General features: G+C 40.9%; 1 protein-coding gene across 3 annotated transcripts in view; it reads right to left on the reverse strand.

Moving 5' to 3' along the window:
• Positions 1-3,608: 3,608 nt before the first annotated feature.
• LOC144679015 (Y+L amino acid transporter 2-like) overlaps positions 3,609-26,782 on the reverse strand; it is a 100,837-nt gene continuing 77,663 nt past the window's right edge. For all 3 annotated transcript variants that reach the window (XM_078539232.1, XM_078539231.1, XM_078539230.1), the window contains exons 6-10: positions 24,000-24,103; positions 18,698-18,794; positions 15,812-15,961; positions 9,537-9,720; positions 3,609-6,255 (exon numbers count right to left, since the gene is read on the reverse strand). In XM_078539232.1, coding sequence (XP_078395358.1) covers positions 6,176-6,255; positions 9,537-9,720; positions 15,812-15,961; positions 18,698-18,794; positions 24,000-24,103 — 615 coding nt within the window. In that variant the 3' untranslated portion in view covers positions 3,609-6,175. The remainder of the gene's footprint in view (positions 6,256-9,536; positions 9,721-15,811; positions 15,962-18,697; positions 18,795-23,999; positions 24,104-26,782) is intronic.

The following is a 26,782-nucleotide window of genomic DNA, read 5'->3' on the forward strand; positions in this document are numbered from 1 at the left end:
GGAGAGGTGGTTCACCACTGTTCCTGTGAAGATAAAGCATCAGAACAGAGGCTGTGACAAAGATATCTACTTTTCCTGCCAAAGGCAGCCTCACTTCATTATTGTCAGGAGCAGATCAACCTATACCTGGTGAAGGGGCCTAGTGATGAGCAAGATGCAAAAGAGTGCAACGATGAGATTTCCAGGTTAAGCATATTGGTACCCTGCAAACCTAATAAAGAATACAAATAGCTGTCATTGATAACAATGCTTTGTTGAATGTATCAAATCAATAAGTAAATGTTATAACATATGTAGAGTGTAGGGAATGTCACATAACTGAACATCCAGGAACAGGTCCAACAAAGAGTTGACAATCGTACCAGTTACAGAGTCAGCTGTATTCAGGTGAAACCAAATGACCTGCGCTGGCCACTCATACCGGTCCCAATAATCTGACATCTTCCCTTCTACACCATTACCCGAATCACATTTAAAATCTCTTATCCTACTATTCTTACACTGAGTAGTATGTGGCACTGGGAGTAATCTGGGCGAAGTGGCCTGCTCCTGTTACCATGCACAGTGGTATTAAGGAATCTGGGGAAAAGGCAGGTATCACAGTATTTTTAAGGGGCAGGAGGAGGCCATTCGGCCCATCAAGTCTGCACTGGCTCTCTGAAAGAGCATTCCACCTAGTCCCACTCCCCTCCCTTATCCCTTAAAGTAAATGGAGTTAGGTTGCAGCTCAGCCGTTCACCAAATAGAATAGGGTCTAAATAGTTGACTCCTGTTCCTATTAACTTCAAGTTCTTGCTCATCAATCCAATCATCTTAATTGCTCAAACTCCCTTTGCAAGACATCAATTCTATTGCTTTCCAGATCATTGGCTGCAACACAGTTGTTCACTTTCCTCTACAAATGCTTGGAGGTGTCAGCTCAGTTCATAGCACCCTCGCCTTTAAATCAGAGGGTTGTGGGTTCATGTCCCACTCCCGGAAAACCAAGAACTGTGATTGTACTCGAAAGAAGTTGCAATCTGTGACTGTTGGTAACTCGAAAGAGTTTCCTCTACAAATGCTTTTGTATCCTTTCCCTGATACCTAGCCTCACACCTGGGAGTCAATACATCTCTGTCGAGACATTTCTTTATTCCCCTGACAATGGAACATGGGCTAGAAAATTCAAAGCCAAACTTTCTCAATGTATCCAATAACACACAATCCAATATGAACATATGAGACAGCATGGAATTTCAGTCATTGTCAGGTTGAATTAAGATCTGACACTAATACCAGACACCTTCCCTGTGGACTCACACCATCCAGCCAATACACTGAACTAATTATATTACATTCTAGTACTTCTATTTATATCTTCATTGTCAAATTCAAAATATTTTTACAAATATATAAAGTAAATGTTACATCAAGGCCCAGAGTTTCACCACAACAGAGAGGCTGTCATAGCAAAAAACAGCAGAACAGCCTGAAAATCACACAAGTCCCGCTCCAAACATAGTGCTTCCCATTTTTGAAGAGGCGGGAGTGGGGGCAGGGCATGTTTCACGCATGCACATTTTATGGAGGCAGCTGGCCATTTAAATTATCAGCTGCCTTCACTGAAGTCTGATTTTGGTAGCCTTAAACCTGATGCCCAAAGTGTACAGATTAAACCTTGAAAGAGCAAGTCTGAACTTCATGGATTCGTTTGGATAGCCTTTGCAGAGGTAAGGTTCACCCTTGGATTTGGTCACGCGACACTTTTGGGGAAGGTAAGTTGCCCTTTGGAATTGTTAAAGGTAGACATAAATATGCATAAACTCATTACTGTCAAGCTCATTAGAACGGTCAACAGGCATATTAAAAACCAACTGTCAGAAGCACCTGTCAAAAGTGCCATGAGGACCTGTCAAAGCATTTAAAAGTCCTGCCCTCTAAATCTGTGAGAAAAATGTCTGGAATATTGAAAAAAAATTATGGCTTGCAATTTCACTGTTTTTTATTGACATAAGCCTGAGGGCTTCCGTTATGGGATCAATGCTGCTTGACTGATTTCATAACATCCATTATCATAGTGGGGTTTCACAGTTTGATTGACAGCTACAAGTAGTTATAAAATCTTTGATGTACGACTATGAATTCCAATGCTTGTTGTTTTATGGGATTGTACACTTGAATTAAATGTTTGTTGTTATAAGGCTTTATTTAGCTGAAGGAATGTAAGTTTGGTAAATCGGTTATGAATGAGTGTTTTTTTTATTATAGCGAAGTCTGCATTTGACATTTAGGGCTTTATGTTATCTCATCTCTGCAAGGGCCCTGATGTCTGCCCATCATAGATACTGTGTGAGTTGGCATGGTTGGAAAAAGGCAAAGGGTCGTGAGTGGAGGCATGGGTTGACATTAGTTGGCACTAAGCTTGCAAAAGTACTGTAAAAGGCCATGAGGATGGATGGAGGGGCATAAGGGCTATTAAGGGCCATGGGGTGGGTGGAGGAGCATTGGATGGCATGGGGGCATGACATCCATGGGTCATGAATGCCGGATCCCTCATGTAGGCCTTCTGCCCAGCCCCGCCTCCACACCCGGCAGCCTCCTCAGTTCTTGCAGGGTCACCCACCCGGACTTCTAATCCAGCCCATCCCACCCCACCCCCAACTAAAAATCCAGTATCTGGGCAGCAATTTTTAAAGGTTGGGTGGTTGGAGCCAGGAATCTTCCTGTCTCTGCGCACTCAACCCAGCAACAAAAATCTGGGCCTAAAAGTGCGTGATTATGTGATGCAGCACTAAACGTACAGAGGTTAGGGTATATCTACATTTGAATGCTCTAGATGTTCAATCCTAGCAGGCGATAGTAAAGGAACTCAACTGAAAGATCAGAAATATTTAATCTACACAAATGTCTTCAGGCACTAAATGGCCAAAGAGAAAACCCACATAATCTTAAGAGCAACATGTTCAGGGTGCTGGGAGGTTGAAATCCCTGTTTGTTGGGAATTTAGAAATGTAATTTTGGCTCTTTTCACAGGATTTAATCGAGCATCTTCCTCTCAATAACATTTGATACAGTAACTGGAGCCTATAAAATCATTTTTTACTGATGAAGCAGTGTTCAGTTGTGCTGGTGGGGAAACTCAGACCTGTTTTGGAAAGACTTGCATACAATAGGTTGTCTGTCCTAATACAGAGACGGCAGCTCCTACCTGTATTTTTTTATCCCAACACCATTTCAATGCTTTTTTTCATCTTGCCTCTCACTGGTTCATCCCACCTCTTGCATACGGCTCCTGCTTTTGTTTACCATTCAGGTGAAGGCCAGAGTTGCATAATTCCAATGCTCCTCACTACTGGTGAAGTCATCTCCAATAAGTCCAAGGACTGTGCGCCCACCTCACCTCTCAGGCAATGCTTAACTCTGGTCTACAATGCAATTCAGAATGGAAAGATAGAGGGGAGCAAGAGAAGGTAACGAAAGAAAGGAAACAAGGAAGAAAGGGTGAAAGCCAAAGCAATCAGTTGGAAACCAAGACAAATCGCATGAACCATTAGAATTTTACATTTCTATAACTGAAAACCATATTCAAAAATTACCTTTAAATTTAAGAGAAAGGCAGCGGGTAATACTTGTTTTAAATACCAAGAGCTTGGCATCAGAATACCGTTTTAGTACTTGAGACACAATGCATTTGTATGCTGCTACAATTTTTTTACTATTATTTGTTCACAATTACATAGTCACAAAAAAACGTTACAACCATCTGTAATCAGGTAAACCTACATGAAGGTACAATTACGTAACAAAAGATTGTAATAAATTCTTAAAATCATTAACTATTAAGAATAATCTTGTCTAATTTTCCTGGGTTCTGAAACCAGTGTCAGTAAAATAAATGTATTACAATACAAAAAGCAGCAGCTCTATTAGGTACAGAATAACAGAGGTGAGACAGAAAACCCAAGAGATCACTTGTGTTTTAAAAATTGCCTGCAAACAATTAGAGAAGAATCTTCACTGCAACTCAAGACTCTCAGTGAATTGTTCCAAACATTTTGATTACGGGTCACACAATTTACCCAGCTTAATGCATGGCAGTGTCTATATAGTTCAAGACACCAGCAGAGGGAGTTTCTGATCAGGCATAAACACACTGAACTCAAACTGCATGTTACCCATTTTAATACATGTTTCTGATAAGGATAGGAGTGGATGGGGTGACAAATCAAAGTCACTTTCCTTTGGGTCAACAGAAAGTGCATGATCAGACGATGTATTACCAAGGTGGGCAAGTGAAGTTGAGAACTCAACTTGATCATGGTGCTCAGAGGACAATGGCAAGAACACATGAATCTTCAAACCAACAACTGTCATGAGGTCAGTGGAGCCAACTTGCATCAAAGCTATACTGAAGTAGATTGCAGGGAGTCAGTGCAGGCGGTGGCGGTTGCGTGTAACATAAATGGGTCACACAAGAAGGAAATGGATGTTAGCTGTTGCTCTACTGTACCTGAGTTGTAAAATTGTAACTGAACACACAGAGAATGAATAGTCCATTTGGTCCAAAAGCTTGTACTGCACAGCTCTCTGAACGACAGAACAATTCACTATCACTAACAGTTTCCTATTGCAGCTCATAAGTTCTCTGCCTGTTACAGAATAGGTGCAAATGGATCTGTAAACCGTTTAAATGCTGAAGATGAAAAATTATTTGAGCAATAGCACAACAGGACTTTTCTTTTAAAACTCACATTATTTCAGATATAGTAGTTACTACATTTGCCCAGAGGTCAAATACTGTTCATAATCTCTTGAGCCCTGCCACTGTAACATTCCTGACAGCCTCAAACCCAACTGCTACTTCATCAAGCAGAAATATTCTAGGCCCTACACAAATATAGGTCCTCTCAAACTTGAAACAATATGTTCTGAATAGTGTCCCTGTTTTTAATTATCCTAATCATGGTGCTAAATTAGTAGACTTCAATGGGGCTGTAACTATACTATACCTCAGAGGCCCTGGTGCCAAGTAAGGGGAAAGTCAGCCAAGCTTTCTTGTCCTGATCAAAGTCCAGTGATTCCTGGTGGAAAGTGAACCTATTTGGGCATTGGGCGAGTACATGATCAGGCAGTGATTTTCAATTGATGATTTGCAATTTGAAAATATTTAAGTTTACTTAAAAATTTCAAGCAAGGGATATTTGCTCATTGTAAACATTTTTCTCTTTCATCTAACCGGCTACCTTCAATTAATACACACAATCCCCTTTTTGCTGGAATGCATTAACTGAACACATTTGTGCAAATCTGGTGCTCTACTATTTGAAGCTCTTCCCCTGGTCATTTTAATTGGATGTTGGATCAGAATTTTCTACTGTTTGACATTTTCTAGCATCATTCTACAACAGTGGCTTGAAGCTTCTTCTAACACAAGTAATTTTAAAAAAAAACTTTCTGAAAATTGCAGGGAGAACCAGGCAGTGACAACATCCTGGATAAACCCACTCCAGACTGAACAGATTCAGATTTAAATCAAAGGTTCATTTGTTAAAACAAGCAAGGAAAATTGTGTCAGGTGTTCTTCATTTAATATTTTAAAAGTCACCATTCAATGTCGATCTTCATGTTGCTGTGGAGACCCAGAAGTTGGGTCACTCTCATGTGGACCATAGAGTGTGGCCTGAAATAATCTGGAGAGGAACTCCACCTCAAACAACAAGGGGTGCAACTTCAGAAAGGAAAAGGAATCAATATAGAGCTTCCCGATTCCTACAGACAATGTTGCAGACCATGGAATCTATTTTCCCAGCTTAATTGTGTCTTCCCAATATTTGGCAGCTCAGAAGTGGCTTTCACACCCCTCCAGAACATTTCCTATCACATTTGGCAACTCAGTGACTAAAGTCAAAAATCTCCATGGCAGGATGAAAATCGACAGTTCAAAATAAAAGCACCAATATTTATGATGAGACTGCTATTTACTTCTATAAAAAGGGTAGACGGTGGTATGCTAAAAAAAACCCCATCAATACAAGAGAAATATTCCAATAGTGTAGGCTGCAGCATTTTGATTGTCAAGTTTTAAGTCTGCCAGATTCAAGTGATGTGTCACATAGCTTTAACGACAGCAGGGTTCGATATCTGCATGAACGATGTCTTGTGTCATGTATCTGGAACAGTTTTCGGTAGATTTTGGTTAAGATTCCTTGTCGTCGACAAACTCGTCTTCTGTTAGACAGCACATCGTCAACTTCTGAGTTTGCAAAGAGGAGATATCTGGGGGAAAAAAAGTGTCAATCAAGCAGCTGCTTTTAACTCCATGCTAGAAACATATAAAGTTACTAAATATACTAGCTTTGCAGTGCATAACAGGCTCATAGTAAGTCAGAAGACGATCTTTCATCGCGCAAGATTTTATTTTCCACTGACTTGAACAAGTGTCATGATTTTTAAATTTCAAACCAAGTAGAAGGGACAGTGGGTCTAGAAAATAAGTCTTCAAAAAGCATTTGAACTATCGTTTCATGAATTTTCATGAGAAAGAAGGATTGGGAGTGGTGAAAATCAGCTATGAGGCTGACACACACCAATTTCATCTCCACTATCTTTGCACTATAGGTACATTAGAAAATAATAAAAATAAGATTATAACTATTTTCACTCGGGGGAAAAAGCAGCCTCCCACTTGCAATTATGTGCATCAAGTTCATATTTGAGCAACACAAAGACAAAACATCAATAACGAGTGATGAGAGAGAATGGCGCTTGGTTAAACACAAGGTTTACATACAGGACCAATCCTGCAAATATCTGCAGCATCAAATCTACAGAAGCAGCTTTAACTACCGTGCACACTTTGTTAACCCACAGCACAAAGGCTGCTCCTTCAACTAACTTATTTACAATTCAGTCACAATGCCTGAAGAAAAAGAATTCCGACTGGCTGCATCACCACTAAACCTAATGGTACATAGTTGGATGTGATTCAGGATACCTATATAATACATGAACAATTGATGGTAACAACCGATTAGACCTTACAATCAGAGCTCAGCCAATGATTAACAGAAATGACAGCAAAATGATGGTATTGGCTCAAACTGAATAAATAGCAACAATGAATTTGAACAACAATAACTTACATTTACAGACTGCATTTAATGTAATAAAAACATCCCAAGGTGCGAAACATTAACAACATTTAACACAGAGCTATATAATGAAATATTATGGTATGTGACTGTAAAGAACCTTTTTTTATTTTTCTTGGATTGTGGCTTTAAAAACTACCATGGCTGCAGCTGAAAGACATATTCACTAGAACAGGATGAGGAATATCTACAATGTTGCAATCCTGGAACATAGGGTACCATTAGAACAGGACGGTGCTAGAAAAGAGTTCTGGACTAGGGAAAACTGCCTGACAACAGCATTTTAATTGGTTTCTGACTAGGTGACCAGGGTTGTGTGTGGTGACAGTGCAGGGAGAACAGCTCCTAGTCTGCAAAGAGGGAAGACCTGAAATCTCTCTCTCCAGTGTTTGTAAGATTCCAGCAATTCTGCCATAATAGCTAGCTGGCTATCCCTCATCTCTGTAACCTGCTTTCTCCGAAAACCCCTGTCAAGAGGAAAAGGAGAAAACCACCAGTAGAGACATTGAAAATCAAGTTTTTCAACCAATGACCCACAGACTGAAAGTGCTGGGAGACTACCTCATGTCATCAACAACAAACTGCAAGGAATTTGGAAAACATCAATCAAAATCAACCCCTCTAATCCTGTATTTCTGGATTGGTGCTATTAAACTGTTTTACCTTACCCTTAAAATCTATGTTTTGTGCATAAATGCATGTATATAAGGGTTTAAGAAGGTGTAGAGTTTAAGTTATAGAGTTAGAAGTTAGCAGTTCATATTTCTTTCTTTTGCCCCTAGTTAAAGGCAATTTGTTCAATAAACAGTTATTTACTTAATAATATTACAAACCTGGTGCTCATATTCTGTTAACCTAAATTAAACAGTTAGGTAGAATTGGGGCAATCTGGCGGTTTGGTCAAACTTTTCACATTTGTCACAGCTCGGGGAAGAGTGGGGCTTGATATTACAGCACACTATGCCCAGAGAGTCGTGACATGACCAAAAACTTGTTCAAGAGGTAGATTCTAAGAAGTATCTTAAGAGGAAAAAGGTAGAGGTGGAGGGGTTTAGGGAGGGAATTCCAGATCTTAGGGTTTAGGCAGCTGAAGGCATGGGTGACAAGGTGAAGCAATGAAATTTGGAGGTGCACAAGAGATCAGAATCGGTGGAGCACCGAGATCTCAGGGGATTGTAGAGCTGTAAATAGTGAGAGGTGAGGCAGAAAAGGGATTTGAAAACAAGGATGAAAATTTTAGAATCAAGGTGTTGTTTGACCAGGAACCTACGTAGGTCAGCATGCAGAAGGGTGATGGTTGAACGGGATTTGGTAAAAGTTTGAAAATGAGCAGCAGAATTTTGGATGAGCTCAAGTTCATGATGTATGCAAGGTGAAAGGCTGGTCAGGAGAATATTGGAATAGTTGAGTCTAGAGGTAACAAAAGCATGGAGCAAAATTGGTCTATAATCTTGGATTTAGAAGAGGTGATCTCATTGAAACACATAACATTCTTATACAACTTGACAGGGTCGATGCTGCGAAGGTGTTTCCCCTGTCTAGAACCAAAGGTCATGGTCTCATTATAAGTACCGTTTAGGGTTGTGATGAGAAGAAATTTCTTGACCAAAAGGGTTATGAATCTTATGATTCTTCACTCCAGAGGACTTCAATGAGTATATTCAAGACTGATTAATACAGTTTTGGACATTAATCAAGAGATGAGGGTGGGGAGGGGGTCAGTTAGCTCAGTTAGCTAGATGGCAAATGAGCAGATTGGATTTACACCAATAGCATAGGATTCAATCCTATTTCTGGCTGAAGTAGAGTCAGGGCCTATCGCCCTACCCTACCCCATAGTAAAAAATCAGGCCCTTTGCTGTGGTTCGATGAATAATCACCAACGACAGAGAAAAGAAGAAGATGAAGACGAATCGAGAGATATGGAGATAGGGTGGGACGTGTAGCCGAGATAGAAGGTCAACCATGATCTTATTGAATGGCAGAGCAGACTCAAAGGGTCTTATGGTGTATTCCTGCTTCTATTTCTTATGTTCTTAAGGATGACAACAGATGAGATTGTACTATATTGGGAAACTGAAGGATTTACCTGTGGCTTCTTCCTTCCTCAGTACAGAAAATTAGTAACCATCCACTACTAAACATTTCACACAAACAACAAGCGCGTTACTTTAAAACAGCAATTACATATTAAAACTCAGATTCATTGTGCCAATAACCTGAGTTCAGCAGTAATGATGCACAAATCCCAGTAAATTTAGCGATACCAATCCTCACACAGATTCCATTTGCTCCATTACCCAAATATGCCAGATTCTCCCAATCAGGCTACACGGTAGTAATGTGATAATCTATAAAGCACAATAGACACAAGGACGAGAAGCTGTAAGTATCTGTGCAACTTACGTAATAGTTTTTTAAGGCACTTGGGTCGCTTCTCAGAGGGGAGGTATACACAGAAAAAGTAGACTGGAGCTCCTGAGAGTGCAACTGCAATCCCAATTAGGGAGTTAATGGTGTCGCTGTAGAGGGGCATCACCACGAGGAACAAGCTGCACAGGCAGTACACAATCGGAAAGAACAAGCTGAGCTGGAAAAAAATTGCAAGTGATAAAATCACAAAATGATAGCTAATAAGTTTTATAGAGATGCACGTTATGCATTATGTATGTCACATATCTATTAAGTAGTGCCTTGTGCTAGTCTTTTTCACTTTGCGCTCCTTTTGCAGAAAAAAAAGAGTTTCACTAATTTCCCCCATGCCACTCTTCACATCAATTTCACAAGGTGCTTTCATTTTAAATGATCAATACATTGGAAAATTGCTCATTGCTCATGTCACTTCTCTACTTAAGAAAGGTGAAAGAAACTAGAGAATTGTAGACCAGTTATCCTAACATCTGTTGTCGGGGAATTATTAGAGTCTGTAATTAAGGAGAAGGTGATTAAACATCTTGAAGATTTTCAGCTGATCAGAGAGGGCCAGCATGGACTTGTAAAGGATGGTCATACCTGACAAATCTGATTGAGTTTTTTGAAGAGATGACAAAGTAGTGGACAGGGGATTATCTATAGATATTATTTACATGGACTTAGAAGGCATTTGATAAAGCCCCTCAAGAGCCCCTCATTAGCTAAAATTGAAGCTCATGGGATAGAAGGCAAATTACTGACTTGGTTAAGAAATTAGCCAAGCAGCAGGAAACAAAATAGGGATAATGGGCAGATACTCTAATTCACAGGATGTGTCTAGTGGTGTCCAACAAGGATCAGTATTGGGGCCTCAACTGTTCACAGTATTCATTAATGACTTAGACTATGGGATAGAAAACTACATATTCAAGTTTGCTAACGACACAATTAATGACATTGTAAGCAGTATAGATGGAAGGATAAAAAAAACAGATTGATGTTAAAAACAGATTGGTGATAAATGGATTGCAATGTAGGCAAATGTGAGATTATTCATTTTGGTCCTAAAAAAGAATACTTTCCAAATGGAACAAAAATGGAACTAGAAACAATGGAAATCCAAAGAGACTTGGAGAGCTAGGAACACAGATCATTAAAATGTCATGGAAGGGCACAGAAAATAATCAAAAATGCTAACATAATGCTGTTTTTTATATCTGGAGGACCATAATACAAGGGAATAGAAGTTATGTTTCAGTTTTACAAAATGCTGGTTAGACCACACCTGGAATCCTGGGAACAGTTCTGGATATCACACCTTAAGGAGGATGTATTGGCCTTAGAGGGGGCATAGCATAGATTCACCTAGACTCCACGGGTTAAATTACAAGGACAGATTAAACAAACTAATGAGGCATTCCATGAAATTTAGAAGGCTAAGAGGTGATTTAATCAAAGTTTTCAAGGTATTAAGAGGGAGAGATAAAGTAGATAGAGAGAAACTATATCCACTAGTTGGGGAATCTAGGACTATGGGCCATGACCTAAAAATTAGAGCCAGGCCTTTCAGGAGTGAAGGTAAGGAACACTTCTACACACTAAGGGTGGTGGATGTTTGGAACTCTTTCTCAAACAACTACTGATGCTAAGTCAATTGTTAACTTTAAACCTGAGATTGATCGATTTTTGTTAACCAAAGCTATTGAAGTATATCTGGCAAAGGCAGGAATACGGAGTTAGATCAAAGATCAGCCATGATCTTATTGAATGTCGGAACAGGCTTATGGGACCAAATGCCCTACTCCTGTTCCTATACTCCAATAAGCAAAGACTAACCAACACAAAGTTACAGAATGACTCTGTTAGAGGTTCTCCTAGAACTTGCTGCCTATGAAGGTGATGGAAGTGGACACAATTAAATGATTTCAAAAGGAGACTGGATGGGCACTTGAGGGAAATAATCTTGCAGGGCTACTGGGAGAGAAGAGGGGGATGGGATTGACTAGACTGCTCAACAGAGTCAGCATTGACACAATGGGCCAAATGGCATCCTTCTGTGCTGTAATGAGATTTTAGTAAGAACTTACTGTGCCTCATGTCCTCAAGACACCAGGAAAGAAGTGTAGTCAATGTCATGAATGCAACTGCCATTTTAACACAGCAAGATCCCACAAACAGCAAAGTAGGTGCATGACCAGTTATCCTGTTTTTGATAATGATAGTTGAATGAGAACAGTTAGCCAGGACACTCTTCTGAAAATAATATCATGGGATTGTTTCCATCATTAAGACGGATGGTGCCTCGTTTTAATATTGCATCCAAAACATAGCGTGACCAACAAAGCAGAGCTCCTACAGTACTACAGTACAGTGAGACTGTGTGTTCAAGTCTTTCTTGAGACCTAAACCTTCTGACTAAAAAGCAGATGTGTTCCCACAGATCCAAACTCTCACTTATCAATGACAATGCCCACTTAAAATGATCCCTTAGATTAAATTCAAATAAGATGGGCACTGAGTGAATTTAGAGCCTGGCTATTTTAAGTTTACTTCCTGTGAAGTCACTGTCTGAAATTTTATGTTTGGAGTGCACAGACTAGGCAAACATACAATCATACAAATCAGCTAGTGTCCTAGGCTTCTCCAGCAACATTCCAGGATATATCCTGTCCCACCAGCAGGAGAAATGCACCAGACAGGGGGCACAGTGATGTACTAATCAGGTGTGGGGTGGGAAGGTGAACAGCCTTGGGAATCCTCCATATTGACTCCATGCAACAGGAGATAGTTCCACAAACATCCCCATCCTCTATGGTGGCAGGCCACAATTTGTAAGTCCAAATGACAGAGTTGAAGCATTTGCAACCACCTTCAGCCATAAGTGTCAAGTTGATGATCCTTCTCAGCATTTTCCCCAAGATACTCATCATCAGAAGTGCCAGTCTGTACTGAAGACCTATACTGAAGAACTAGCCAAACTGTTACAAAATTGCTAAAACACTACATCAATAACCTTCCCTCTATCATAAGATCAGAAGGGGGAGGCAGCGGCAGGGTCGGTGGGGGGGGGTTGTTGGTGGTGCTGTTTGCTAAGGATTGCAGTGCCCAGCTGCATTTGCAATTCTCAGGTAATGAAGTAGCTCATTCCCACATGCAGCAATCCCTGGACAACATTCATGTTTTGACTGATAAGTAACAATTTGCACACAAATTGGCAAAGGTATCCTGGATGATGAGTTCATAAAGAGAGTGTATGCAGGACAGTTTTAAGAATATGTTCTGGAACGAACCAGAGAACAGGCTATTTTTTAGACCGGGTAACGTGTGATGAGACAGGATTAACTAATGACCTCCTAATGAAGAATTCTCTACGTAAGAATGATCATAACATGATAGAATTTTGCATTCAGTTTGAGCGAGAGAAATTTGGGTCTGAAGTGAACTGGGAAAACCTGTTAAAAGATAAGACAGCGGAGAAGCAGTGGCAGACATTTAACGAGATATTTCATAACGCTCAACAAAGATATATTTGAGAAATAAAGATTCTACAAGAAGAGTATACCATCTGTCGCTAACTAAGGAAGCTAAGGATGGTACCAAATTTAAAGACATAAAATGCTCCAAAGCTTAGTGGTAGCTCAGAAGAATGGGAACACTTTAGAAACCAAAGGATGACTTAAAAAAAGCAAGGAGGGAGAAACTGGAGTACAAGAGAAAATAGCAAAAAACATTAAAAGTCAGTAAAAGCTTCTATGAGTATATAAAAAGGAAAAGAGTAGCTAAAATGGGCATTGGTTCCTTGGTGTGAGAGACTGGGGGATTAATAATGGGAACAAGGAAATGGCAGAAGCTTTGAACAAGTATTTTTTCATAGTAGAAAACACAAAGTATCCCAAGACAACTAGAAAAGCATGGGACAAAAGGGAGAGAGGAATTTAGAACAATCATGATCACTAGAGAAAGTGAATTAGGAAAACTAATGGGACTAAAGGCTGATATCCTGGACCTGATGGCCTGCATGCCAGAATCTTAAAAGAAGTGGTTGCAGAGATAGTGGATGCATTAGGTGCAATCTTCCAAAATTCCCTAGATTCTGGAAAGATGCAAATATAACACCACTATTCAAGAAAAGAGGGAGACAATGAGCCAGTTACCTCACAGGGAAAATGCAGAATCCATTATTAAGGAAGTAGTAGCAGGATATTTAGAAAATCAACATATAATTGGGCAGAGTCAACATGGTTTGGTGAAAGGGAAACTGTGTTTGACAAATTTAGAGTTTTTGAGGATGTTACAAGCAGGGTGAATAAAGGGATACCAGAAGTACTGTATTGGGATACCAAAGACATTTGATAAAGGTGCTACATAAAAGGTAATACAAGATAAGAGCTCGTGGTGTTGGGGGAGATATATTAGCATGGATGCAAGATTGGCTAAATAACAGGGAGGGAGAGATTCGGGATAAATGGATCATTTTCAACTTGGCAAATAGTAACTAATGGAGTGCCACGGGGATCTGTGCTGGGGGACTCAACTGTTTATGATCTATATTAATGACTTGATAAAGGGACTGACTGTATTGTAGCCAAATCTGCTGATGATACAAAGATATGTAGGAGAGCAAGTTGTGTAGAGAATACAAAGAGTCTGCAAAGTGATATAGATAAGTTAAGTGAGTGGACAAGGGTTTGACAGAGAGAGTATAATGTGGGAAAATGTGAGGTTCTCTACTTTGGCAGGAAGAATAGAAAAGCAGAATATTATTTAAATGGAGAGAGACTGCAGAATGATGCAGTATAGAAGAATCTGGGTGCCCTTGTACATGAATCACAACAAATTAGCATGCAGAATCAGAAAGGCAAATGGAATGTTGGCCTCTATTGCAAGAGGGATGCAGTATAAAAGGAGGGAAGTCTTGCTGCAACTGTGCACAGCATTGGTGAGACCGCACCTAGAGTAGTGTGTACAGATTTGGTCTACTTCCTTAAGGAGAGATATACTTGCTTTGGAAGCGGTTCAGAGAAGGTTCACTAAGCTGATTCTTGGGGTGAAGGGCTTATGAGGAAAGGTCAATCACATTAGGCCTATACTCATTGAAGTTTAAAAGAATGAAGGGTGGTTTTATTGAAACATATAAAATTCTGAGGGGACTAAGATGCTGAGAGAATGTTTTCCCTCTTGGGGGAATCTAGAACTGGGGGCACAGTTTAAAAATAAGGGATCTCCCATTTAAGATAGAGATGAGGAGAAATTTCTTCTGAGGGTCTTTAGTCTTTGGAATCCTCTTCCAGAGAGCAGTGGAGGCTGGCTCATTGAATATATTCAAGGCTGAGTTAGATAGATTTTTCATCCACAAAGGAATCAAGAGTTATGCACTGGGGGCAGGGGATAGGGAGCACAGAAAGTGGAGTTAAGGCCACAATCAGATCAGCCATGGCCTTATTGAATAGGGGAGCAAGCTCGATGGGCCAAATGGCCTACTCCTGCTCCTATTTCTTATGATCTTAAGTGTAAGGCAATGACCAACTCCATCCAATAATAGTGAGGCTAACTACCTTTCCTCAATACTCAATCACATTGTCATCATGGAGTTCCCCACCATCAAAATCCCGAGGCCAACACTGTCCAGAATCATAAATGCTACAGTGACTAAAGCCTGTTGGAGGCTGGGTACTCTTTGGTGAGTAGCTCACCTCCTGAATCCACAAAGCCTCTCCAACACCTACAAGATTTATCATGGATGTAATGCTCTCTATTTGTGTGGACTTGACATTAAGTGGCAAACAGACTATCTCCTGACAATATTCAATGCAACATTGGCAGTATCTGGGAACAGACCCTCAATTGGCCAGTTACAATTTAGCATATTTAGTCATATTTGGGAACAAAACTTCTTCTTGCAGATACAATGTAATACAGGTATTATGTGGAACAGGCTTTCTTCTGTGCAATTATTGCAATTACAATGAAATATTGGTAGTACCTGGGAGTAAATCTGGCCAATTATGATGTAACATCGGTGGCACCCTGGAACAGCTCTCTGCCACTTCCCTGCACAAAGCTTTTCCCATAGTGTCCAAAACAGATTGAGTTCTGACGAAAGGTCAGCAACCTGAAACATTAACTCTGATTCTCTCCCCACAGATACTGTCAGGCCAGCTGAGTGTTTTCAGCATTTTCCATTTTCATTTCATATTTCCAGCATCCACAGTATTTTGATTTTGTAAGAGATTTTTATTAGCAAATGCCATTTTAACTAATGTTCTTACCTTTACAGGTCGTGGTAGATCTGGGAACTTCCATCTCAAGTAAATCTGGCTGGCAACCGATAGGCCAATGAACAGCCAATAGTTAAAACTGAAGTAGTTAATGAGGTTATAAATATCTTCTACGCAGAGATAGATTAAAGCCATCCCTCCCTGAATAACAAAAAAAAATCATGATAGTCAATATAAAGACGACAAACAGGGAGTAAAGACCATATCAGTTAGTGTGCTACAGTTTATATCGCTAAGTATTTTTGATAATTTTATATTTATAATTTTATATACATTATATCAGTATTTTCCTCTGGTACAGTGTACTGCAGAGCAATAAAACACATTAACAACATGGGTGGGAACTTAGAAGGTCTGCTGGTTATCAGATTTGTGTACTGTTCTTTGTTTGTTGGCTGGCTTGTTAGCACATAACTTGCTGTATGAAAATCTCTAATAAACATGCAGATTACCTTTGCATAACTGGAATCATCATCTGGAAGTTAAAATAATGGATAGCCAGAAGTGTGCCAATATTTTCAGGGGTGCATGGGAGTGTGTCAGTTTTGCAAAGGGTCACCAGGAATGCCTAAATGTTTGCAAGTATTCCTCATACACAAACAGTGAAAACCACGGCAGAGTGTGCATTTGTAATCCTCCTCCTAATGAGTTTTCAACAACAGGGCAAGAAGAAAGTGCTCAATAGCGGCCCAACTCCATCCCAGAGAGAAGGAAGATCCATCAGGCTGCAATTCATCAAAGACTGTATACAGTGCAACAGCTGATCAGAGTGTGGCACAGACAGAAGTTTGGAGCATATCACATTGCTCAGTCAGATAAAGGGTTGGGAGAAAATGGGAAGAAAAATGTATCATCATGGGTGGAGTGAGGGCATCACCACAGTGTGTCTCCGCTACCAGGATTGCAGATTAAACCTAAACTTTAACTTGCTAAAAGCTTCAGATCCACATTATATCAGATAGCCATTGATGCTACTGCCCCCACATCCAACACCACCAGTCACTGCCCAGGAACAAATAAAAACAAAGCAGATGCCAGAAATATGAATCTCCACAATTTTTATTTGCTCTCTCTCTAAAGCCAAGTTAATGTTCTTAATGGGTCTACAAGATTGGGGGAGTCAGGTACACTTGGCACACACAAGGCATTAGAGGAACAGTGGCATGAGAATGGTGACCAGATGGCAAGGAAGAGGATGGAACAAAGAGCGAGAGAAAAAGACAGAAAGCCTTATGGCCAAGTCTCATGAAGGCAATCAGAATGACTGTACTTTATTAACCACCAAGGGCTGGATTTTTGCTCGAGGCAGGGAATGCCTGACTTGGCAGAGCCGCCTCAATAGAACGGGCCCAGGTATGTAATTTTCACTCCAGATAGATGGGGCTGGATCGAGCCAGGTCCACTGATTCTGGCTAGTACCGAGGCAGGCTGGTTAGAAGGTCCGGTCACTTTAAAAGCTGTTAGGCCCTCTAGTCCTCGCACCCTTCACCCGCTCCCCTTGCCCCTTCAGTGACTCACTCACCGAGTATGCACTGGATACAGAACCTATAGCCATATAATAACAATCTTGAAATGCTGAAGAGAAAAAACACACTCATTCAGAATCTGCTTTCAATAAACTGCTGTTCTTACAACCCTATAAAACTGTCAGACAGAGCCCTTTAGTAACAACAACTTTTCATCACTTCACATCTCCTATCTTATCCAGATAAACAGACAAAACAGAACAAAGAAGACAGAACAGGACAAAGAAAGAACAACTTATTATAATTTCATAAAGATGTCAATGAAAGCAAGCATTCAACTTACACCTGTCGGAACAGAACCCCGGCGAGTTAATCCATTTGAGTCTTGAAGCTCAGTCAAGCATTCATAATGAGGCCATCTGGCAATTCTATAAACAGAAACAGATGGCCAGATATCGGTTTCTCCAAATAGGCTTGGCTCAGCTCCAAGACTCTCAGCAGCAGTTCTGTTTACACAGGTTGAAGGGGAGTGTTAGCTTCGATTGATCAACATCTTTATGACGTTATAATAAGCTATTCTTTGTTTCATTTTGTCAATGTCTGTATGTTTACTTGGACAAAATTAAGTGGTGAGAAATGAAGGAAAGCTTCTATTTTCAATACTGTGAATAGCTCTGTTGCATTGACGCTTTTATACGTACTGCATATTGAGGGGGCACAGGATAATGGGAGTGGCATGGGTAAGGCCTTTTAAACTTATCTTTGATTAACAAGGGGGTGAAAGGCAGGGTGGAGGTTGCATCCGGTCAGCCATGATCTTACTGAATGGCGGAGCAGACTCGAAGGGCCTACTCCTGCTCCTAATTTGTACGTTAATGTGCTTCTTCAAAAGGTTCCCAAATCCAGACTGTGGCTTTCAACTCTTCTGAGGCGGGCATGAACCACGAGTCATCCAGAAGCTGGCCCGACTCCACGAAAATTGTGAGTGCATATGAGATGCTGAGCCCCACAATGGAGCCAGCCAAGTCACGAGTACAGGATGCAGACTCGCTAACCCGCACCCTTATCCTGTGGGGGCAGGAATCCCAGATTTGGATACCACCAGCCATTTTAAATGCCTCCAAAGGTCAGCCCAACTCCGTGAAAATCTGGGTCCAAAATTTCCAATGTAAGCTCCACTGCATCAAATTACTATAGAACAGCAGGACAGCTACATCTGTTTCTATGTCTGAATCCCTCTGAACTAACTAGTGAGCCTGCATAGGAAAAAAAACTTTGGTTTACTCAACTTCAGTTTCCTTCTGCCCTTTATGTTATTACCATATTTGACAGTTCGATAGCTTCAAACAAGTTTCATTGACATTTAGAAATATTGTAAAAAATGAAAAAACAATTTCTAAATTTCACTTACATTAAAACACAGGGCTGGAATCGGGGTATATCGAAAAACATGGATCATACAGAGCACACTGGGTAGATGGCCTTCACGTGAAGCAACAAAGTAAAGTCTGCGGTACAACAACTTAGATATAAGGGGTGTTAACACACTACCAGCACAAGCAATACCACAATTTAATGAGCTACTTAACATACAGCACAATGAAACCATGTATAGAGAAATGCAATTCAGCAAGCAGTGTTTTAAGTATAATTCTGCACTTGACATTCTGCACAGTACATCTGTAAAGCCAAATAGAATACAAAAAAAATCAATTATTTCACTGCTGATACCTTCAAAGATTAAAAACGAAAGAACTTTAATTTATGTAGTACATTTCACAACGTTAGAATGCCCCAAAGCACTTTACAGCCAAATACTTGAAACAAGGTTTCAAAGAGAGTTAGATATTTGGAGGGGCCAATTTCAGTTATGTTGCTGTCTGCATTAGTAGGATTTTAATTTCTTCAGCTCCAGTTCCCATTGACCCATCACAAAGTAAAATAGTGCTCCGCCCACACACCCACCCCCCTTAAAATTTTATTTTACTTTCCAACACAGAACCATAGAAAAGTTAGTGCAGAAAGAGGCCATTCAGCCCATCTTGTCTGTGCCAGCCAAAGATGAGAAAAAAAAGAAACTAGCCACTTATTTTAATCCCACTTTCCAGAACCTGGTCCGTAGCCTTGCAGGTTACAGCAGTTCAGGTGCAGATCCAGGTGCCTTTCAAATGAGTTGAGCGTTTCAGCCTCAACCACCAACCAAGGCAGTGAATTCCAGACGCCCACCACTCTCTGGGTGAAAACGTTTTTCCTCAGGTCGCCTCTAATCCTTCTACCAATCACCTTTCTATGCCCCTGGTAATTGACCCCTCAGCTAGGGAAAACAAGTCTTTTCTGTTGACCCTATCTAGGCCCCTCAATTTTGTGCACCTCAATTAGGTCACCCCTTAGTCTCCTCTGTTTGAAGGAAAACAACCCTACCCTATTCAATCTCTCCTCATAGCTGCAATTTTCAAGCCCTGGCAACATCCTTGTAGATCTCCTCTGCGCCTTCGCCAGACCAATGTGGCTACTCATTAATGCTTAGCCGAGGACCAGTGATCTACTCCATGACCACGCCCTCAAACTGCCACAGTGGAAATCATTTAGCCTGGCCACGAAGTTGGTCAGGGATTAGCAATGGGATCAGAATGAAGAGCATGGGCACTATCCTCCTCCAATGCTCACTAACCCTCATGGAGCCCCCAGCCACGTAACACCTCAAATTTAATTTTTTTATCCTTATGCTTAAACTCCTTCTTGACCTCATCACTCATTGTCTCTTCCAGCCCTACAACCCTCAAAAAAACTATTTCTCAAGCTCAGGGCCTCCTGTGCATTTTGTACTGCCTTTGCCACACCACTGACAGTCATATCTACAGCCATTTAAGCTTGATGCTCCGAATTACAGAACCTCTCCGCGACTTTTTCTTCCTTCGGGACACTCCTTGAAGCCCACCTCTTCAACTAAATTTTTTGTGACCCCTCCTAATATACCCTTTGGTTCAGTGTCCACTTTTATCTGACTATGCTTTGGCGGGGCATAACATTTTCCTAAGGTGCTGTATAAATACAAGTTGTTATATTTTCTTGTCTCAAGTGCCACATTTGATTTTACACCAGTACAAGAGATTTCCCTGCATACAACAATAATGCATTCTGGGATGCAACCCATAGCTCTAACTCCAATTCATCTCCCCTGCAACCCCCCCACCAAAAAACTCATTTGAACACCGCCCAACTGAGCAACACTATTCCTGTTGGTCAATAACGCCTAGGGTGAGTTAGGACATTAAGACTGAATTGACTTAATGCTATGCCTGCAGTGGTACTGTACTGGTCCTGTACCACTGTCATTGACTGACCTACAATGTACAAGATACTGCCATACTGAGATCTTCAGTGTAAGTGAAAGATGGAAAACTGAGTACTTCCTTGGAATTAAGGTGCACTAAGAGAATAACAAAGTCTAAATGTCCTAAATATACTGGTGAATTATATATTATAAAGTTTTAAGAAATATAGTAGTCAGATAAATACTTCAAAACACAAATATATTGACTGGATAAAATACCCAAGTTAATTCTAGTATAGTAGATATATTTAGTAATAAAGACAGACCACAGAGAATGGGTTTATCTAGGTAATTTTTAGCATTAATTTCCTGTTCCTTACACATCGATGCAATGTGCGGCTCATTTGATCAAACTGGCAGCAGTTGGAGAATAATCATCATTCCCAAATTCAGCTCATTAACCAATCCTGCTTTATGAGAAAACCAACTTCTAACCTTAAACACCGCATGGTGCATCTAAAGTGCTCATTAAGCTGAATCAATCTCATAATCATTGTGATGCAGCCCTGTAATTCAGACAGCATTTCTAAGAGTCATTCAAAGGCGCTCAGTGCCTGTGTCAGGATCCCAGCTGAGGTTACCCCTGGACAAGCCTGATCCCAGAGTGGAACCCAGCTTGATAGATCCTAACTTTTATTTTTTGATTAGGCACGTGGAGAGTGGCTACTGAACAGAGTCACTGAAGTCAGCTGATGAACTATTAACAAAAGAATAAAACATTTATTGAACAGGAAAAGATGAACTATATTACAAATACCCCTTCACCCACAACTATGCCTTTACAAAAATATGCAGATTTGTAAGGATAACAAGTTACAAAAGCTCTCTTATAATCTAATGTCCATAGTCCATGTACCAATAGGCACCCTGTGGTCAGACACACCACAGTCTGAAACCAAGTGACAGATGCCACCTCAACCAGATGCTATGGATCTCTCCGCAACTCCCCCAGACGCTTGTCACACCATAAGTTAACCAGTCTCACTGAACTCGGTCTTTCACTTGAGGGTTTCCAATCTCCACTCTCCAAGAACTTGCTTTTGAATCTTCTCCCAAACTCTCTCTCTCTCTCAAACACTTTCTGCAAGGGTTCACCTCCAGGGTTTCAAACTCTCCTTCTGCTGTTCCTCTCCCCAGGTCACCACATGCATTCAAGCTGTCTTCCATGCTCTCTCTCTCTCTTACTAACTCAGCCATCAACAGTACCACTGCTTCACATGCCCATAGCATAGAGCTACAGACCTTCACTGGCCTCTTTGGACCTTCTTGCCTCTTGCAAGCTGTTCTTACTTTAAATCTTCTTTCTGCAGCTTTTGTCTCTTTAAATCTGAAGCTTGGAGCCTTTCTCTCTGCCCCTCACTCTTAACTTCACTTAACAGGACCTTTTCCATGTTACTGTCCTTCCTTTGACTAGAAGGTCTACTTGGGACTTTCCCCTATTTCAGTCTCACTCCTTTGGCCTTGGGACCTTTTGGTTCTTTTGGGAAATCTGCAGCTCCCTCTCCCAGTGTCCAGTATTTTTGGGGTCCTGGCTTCAAACTGCTTAAAACTGCTGTTTCTTTAGTTTTTCTGTATGTGTCTGTGGGAGGGACTTGCCTCTCTGCACCCCTGTTGCTAGGCAACAACACTGTTCTTCTAACCTTGTTTGTTCACCTTAGCTTGACAGTCATAAAGAACCTCATTAGAAATGCAGGCACTTTTTTAAAGTGAAACTAAAACTCCATTTGACCTTTCTTAACACACAGATAAAGAAATACAAATCAAACTTAAACTTTAAAGCTAAAACTCATCCCTAACACCCACAAATACCAATATAGCTTACCTGAACTGTCTCTATTTCCTAGGGGTCCAGCATTGGGAAGGGGGGAGTGCCACTGCCCCACCCCACTCCTGCCCTGTGACTCCCACTCTACAAACCCCATCCCACCATTACTCACCTCTGCCTGGGTCCATTAAATCCTAGGCCTCGAGTGGGCACAGTACCGGTAGCAGCCCGACCTCCCTAGTGACATTGCCGATCAATAAACAGCTGCCAGCCTCAGATTGGCTAGCAGCTTAGTGGATAGGGCCTCTGCCCCTAGGGTCCTTGATCCCAGGGAAGGCCTGCCACTGCCCAGTTAAGTGCCTGGCTGGCACTTAATGTGGGAGGCCTTCCCAAAAGAGAGAATGTGGGGGCCTTGCTGGAACTCCCATTACCTCCATTAAATACTACCCTGAGTCACTAAACTAGATTCATGTACAGGTGCTTAATATTTCTAATATCATGAAAAGTTTAACAAATATGGATGAACATTTGGCACAATGAGCTACAGCGACCACCTTTCACTTCAGGGCTCAAGTTTAAATCCAGCCCAGGCTCATGGCATGAACATGTTCCCTATCCATTGGCTGTAAAAGTCCTCAATGCAAGGGTGGAGGTGGAGTGGTAAGGGTGGAAGGAAGAGACCATGCTCAAGATTGTTCACCATCTGGCACAAGTCAATCAGAGAGGCCAGTGGGATACCTAATGTTGGAAATGAGAAAACGTTTCATTGGTTTAGTAGACAGTTGCTCCACGGAGAATAGTACTGAGAAATAACTTTACTCTGTACTTATCTATGCAGTTCCAGAAAACAGTAGGCAAATCCAATAACTATGCATTCATATTTAAATACTTTTTGATGGAAACATTTGACTGTGGGATGGGGATGGGCAAGGTTGGTGGTGAATGGCTTCCTAAATCCTTGATCACATCCCTTTATAATTTACCAAAAGTATTTTGTTCCTTTTTTTTTTAAATACAAATTATGTTCTGTGAAAACGGAATTAAGACTGCCTTTAGGACTTTTTGGCCAGTATAGGAGACATCCATTTGAAACTTGGCTAACTCAATGTGCTCTGAAATGGCCGAGCAAGCCATCCAATTGTAAAAACAATCACCATTTCAAAGCAGTGATCCACCGTAACCAATTCTCCAACAAGGAACGGACAATAAATGTCAGTAAATGTCACTAAATTGTCAGTGTCACTCATGTTCCCTAGAGCAAAGTGTTTGGCTTGAATCTGAATCCAGATGCCAAGGGTGAAGGTTCTCTCATCATTATTATGTTGCTGTTTGAGAGACTTTGCTGTGCCACATTGGCTGCCACATATCCTACAGTACAACAGAAATTGTCTGTAAAGTGCTTTGGGACACCCTTGAAGTCATGAAAGACATTATATGAACGCCAGTCTTTCTTTTTTCCTTTCATGGAGCAGTGTTCAATTCATTGAATAGTCAATCTTTATGTCAAGTTTTACTTTTCAACAAAGTGAAGATAATGACCTCTTATCTCAAGTTGTGTAGTTTGCAATCATCCGCCCATCACCCAAACCTAAATTCAATGGACTTCAGAATTACCTGGAGGCTGCAATGATCGATGAATTAAGGCCACCGTAACATGATATAGCTACGGACAATGGTATGAGCCACTTAACGTAACCCAGAACTTGATCTGCAAAGGTCTGAAGAAATATAGTCATCAGTAATTCTGAATCTCATCTGCCGATAGCAAAGTTCAATGCTTAAAAGAAAGAAACAATTCACTGGCTTTCATTGAAGTGACAAATCTTAACACATCTTTTGATGATTTTTACTCATTCGATTCATCTAGAATTAGCTATCAAATAATTAGAGTATCAGAATTCTAGCTTTATATAAAATAAAAAGATCCAACAGAATTGGTACACACAGGAATAAAAGGCAATAAGAATATCTCCTGGGAAGTAATGCAATTTTGATGAGCTTTACTAGCCCACAGGAAGGAAAACTTCTATGCCTGCTAGAAGCCAAATTTTCGATGGCAGTTCAAGACTGAACTCCCACAAATCAAGTGAAACTAATTATCGGAATCAAATCCTTGGTGTCAATGTCTATCCTTCTTTCTGACTCTTACTGCGGAACAGACTGGGAGGTCATTCTCACTGGAATGAGGAGCGTGGAAACAAAAAGGGATAAGCAATAGCCACCTCAACCCCCCCAGCCATTAAAACTGCTGTAGACCAGCCGATTACACTCCATGATGCATCAACAAGTTACAAACAGGACACCGGCTTTGTGCAGTTTAATAAAAATGGAAAACCTCCTGCACACTAAATAAAATATTACACCTATCACCTTCAATCAAAATTCATGTGGAAGTGATCAAGGAGATCCACAATTATCCTTAATTAAAGGTTAAAAACGTGCAAAATCTCAGTTTCTATAGTGACAGGTTTTGACAAAAAACAAAAAAACCTACGAAATTTTAAAGGGGCGATGCCATATGTTAGCATGAGGCAATTGGTGAAAGGCAGCATGACTCTCAGTATTTGCCCTAAGATATCCAATAAAAGGTCATTCATGCTGCTCTGGTTATACTTGACATAAATATAGTATTGTTACTATATAGCTGATCATTTAGTTTTCAATCTAACAGTTTTATTCCATAAGTTTCAAAGCAACATTAAAAAAACTGAGTGCATAGAGTAGGATCATAGAATGGTTACAGCACAGAAGGAAGCCACACGGCCCTTCATGTTCATGCCAGCTGTCTACAACAGCAATACAGCTAGTCCCAGTGACCTATCCTTTCTCCGTATCCCTGAAAATTCTCTCTTCAGCTGCTTATCCAATTCCCTTTTGAAAGCCACGATTGAATTTGCCTCTCATGCAGACCAGATCCTAACCACGAGCTGCATAAAAAAGTATCCAAATAGTCCTTTGGTAGTACAGAACTTGAGTATTGCTGGAAAAAAGGCATTTTGTTGAAGCTTTTCATCTTGCACTCATCAGGAAATCACAAGAATACCAATGTCAGGGGAAGCAACCACTTTATACTGTATGAGACAAGAGTGCTGATTGGTTGGCAAGTGGACTCTGATTGGTAGGGGTGTTGCCATGGAGAATGCACCAGTTAATGGTGACTGACATTTAACTGCCAAGCATTGTTTGAAATTTAAGCCAGGCAGCTTGACTCTGATTGGTCAAGGTATTGCCCTGGGGAATGAACCAGTGAATGGCTATCACTTATTTTATTTAGCTGAAACAGGCACAATGTATGTACATGTTCTTTCTGCCTGCAAAGAACAAGGCCCTGTGTTTTAATATATGTAGCTTCCATGTGCCACAATGCAAGCCTAACTGACGATCTTAAATTGGTTGTCAGTGTAATTTTTAGCATACTTGAGGATTATTAACCAGAAACTGAACTGGACTAGCCATATAAGTACTCTGGCTACAAGAGCAGGTCAGAGGCTAGGAATCGTGCAACGAGTAACTCACCTCCTAACTCCCCAAAGCCTGGTCACCATCTACAAGGCACAAATCAGGAGTGTGATGGAATACTCCCAACTTGCCTGGATGAGTGCAGCTCCCACAACACTCAAGTTTGACACCGTCCAGGACAAAGCAGCCCACTTGACTGGCACTACATCCACAAACATTCACTCCCTCCACCACTGACGCACAGTAGCAGCAGTGTGTACCATCTACAAGGTGCATTGCAGGAATTCACCAAGGCTCCTTCGACATCACCTTCTAAACCCACGACCACTAGAAAGACAAGGGCAGCAGACAGATGGGAACACCACCACCTGGAAGTTCCCCTCCAAGTCGCTCATCATCCTGACTTGGAAACATATTGCCATCCCTTCACTGTCACTGGGGCAAAATCCTGGAACTCTCTTCCTAGCAGCACTCTTGATGTACCTACACCACATGCACTGTAGCGGTTCAAGAAGGCAGCTCACCACCACTTTCTCAAGAGTAACTAGGGATGGGCAATAAATGCTGGCCCAGCCAGTAAAGCCGATATACCGTGAATGAATTTTTAAAAAATGAGCAAATGTTGTCTAATCGCAGAATCACATCTAATGTTGGACATTAAGTTTTGCAAGCATGGGCTGGTTAGGTACAGTCTGTACCTTGCCCATTGTGAACAGCAGAAGGGACACGCTGTTTGATATGATCCGCCAGTCTTTGGGATGTATAGCCTACATACCGAGCATCACACTGGCACTGAAATTCATATACCACATTACACATTTGTGTGATAGACAGAACGTCTTTTTGGCTTGACAGCAACATCCTGTTAGTGGCAAATACCACTCCTGTTGCTGCTGCATAGTAGTAGCATGAAACAGCTTCACCTGTTGCTAAAATTT

This window comes from Cetorhinus maximus, chromosome 3, assembly GCF_964194155.1.
Source record: "Cetorhinus maximus chromosome 3, sCetMax3.hap1.1, whole genome shotgun sequence".
Lineage (NCBI taxonomy): Eukaryota > Metazoa > Chordata > Chondrichthyes > Lamniformes > Cetorhinidae > Cetorhinus > Cetorhinus maximus.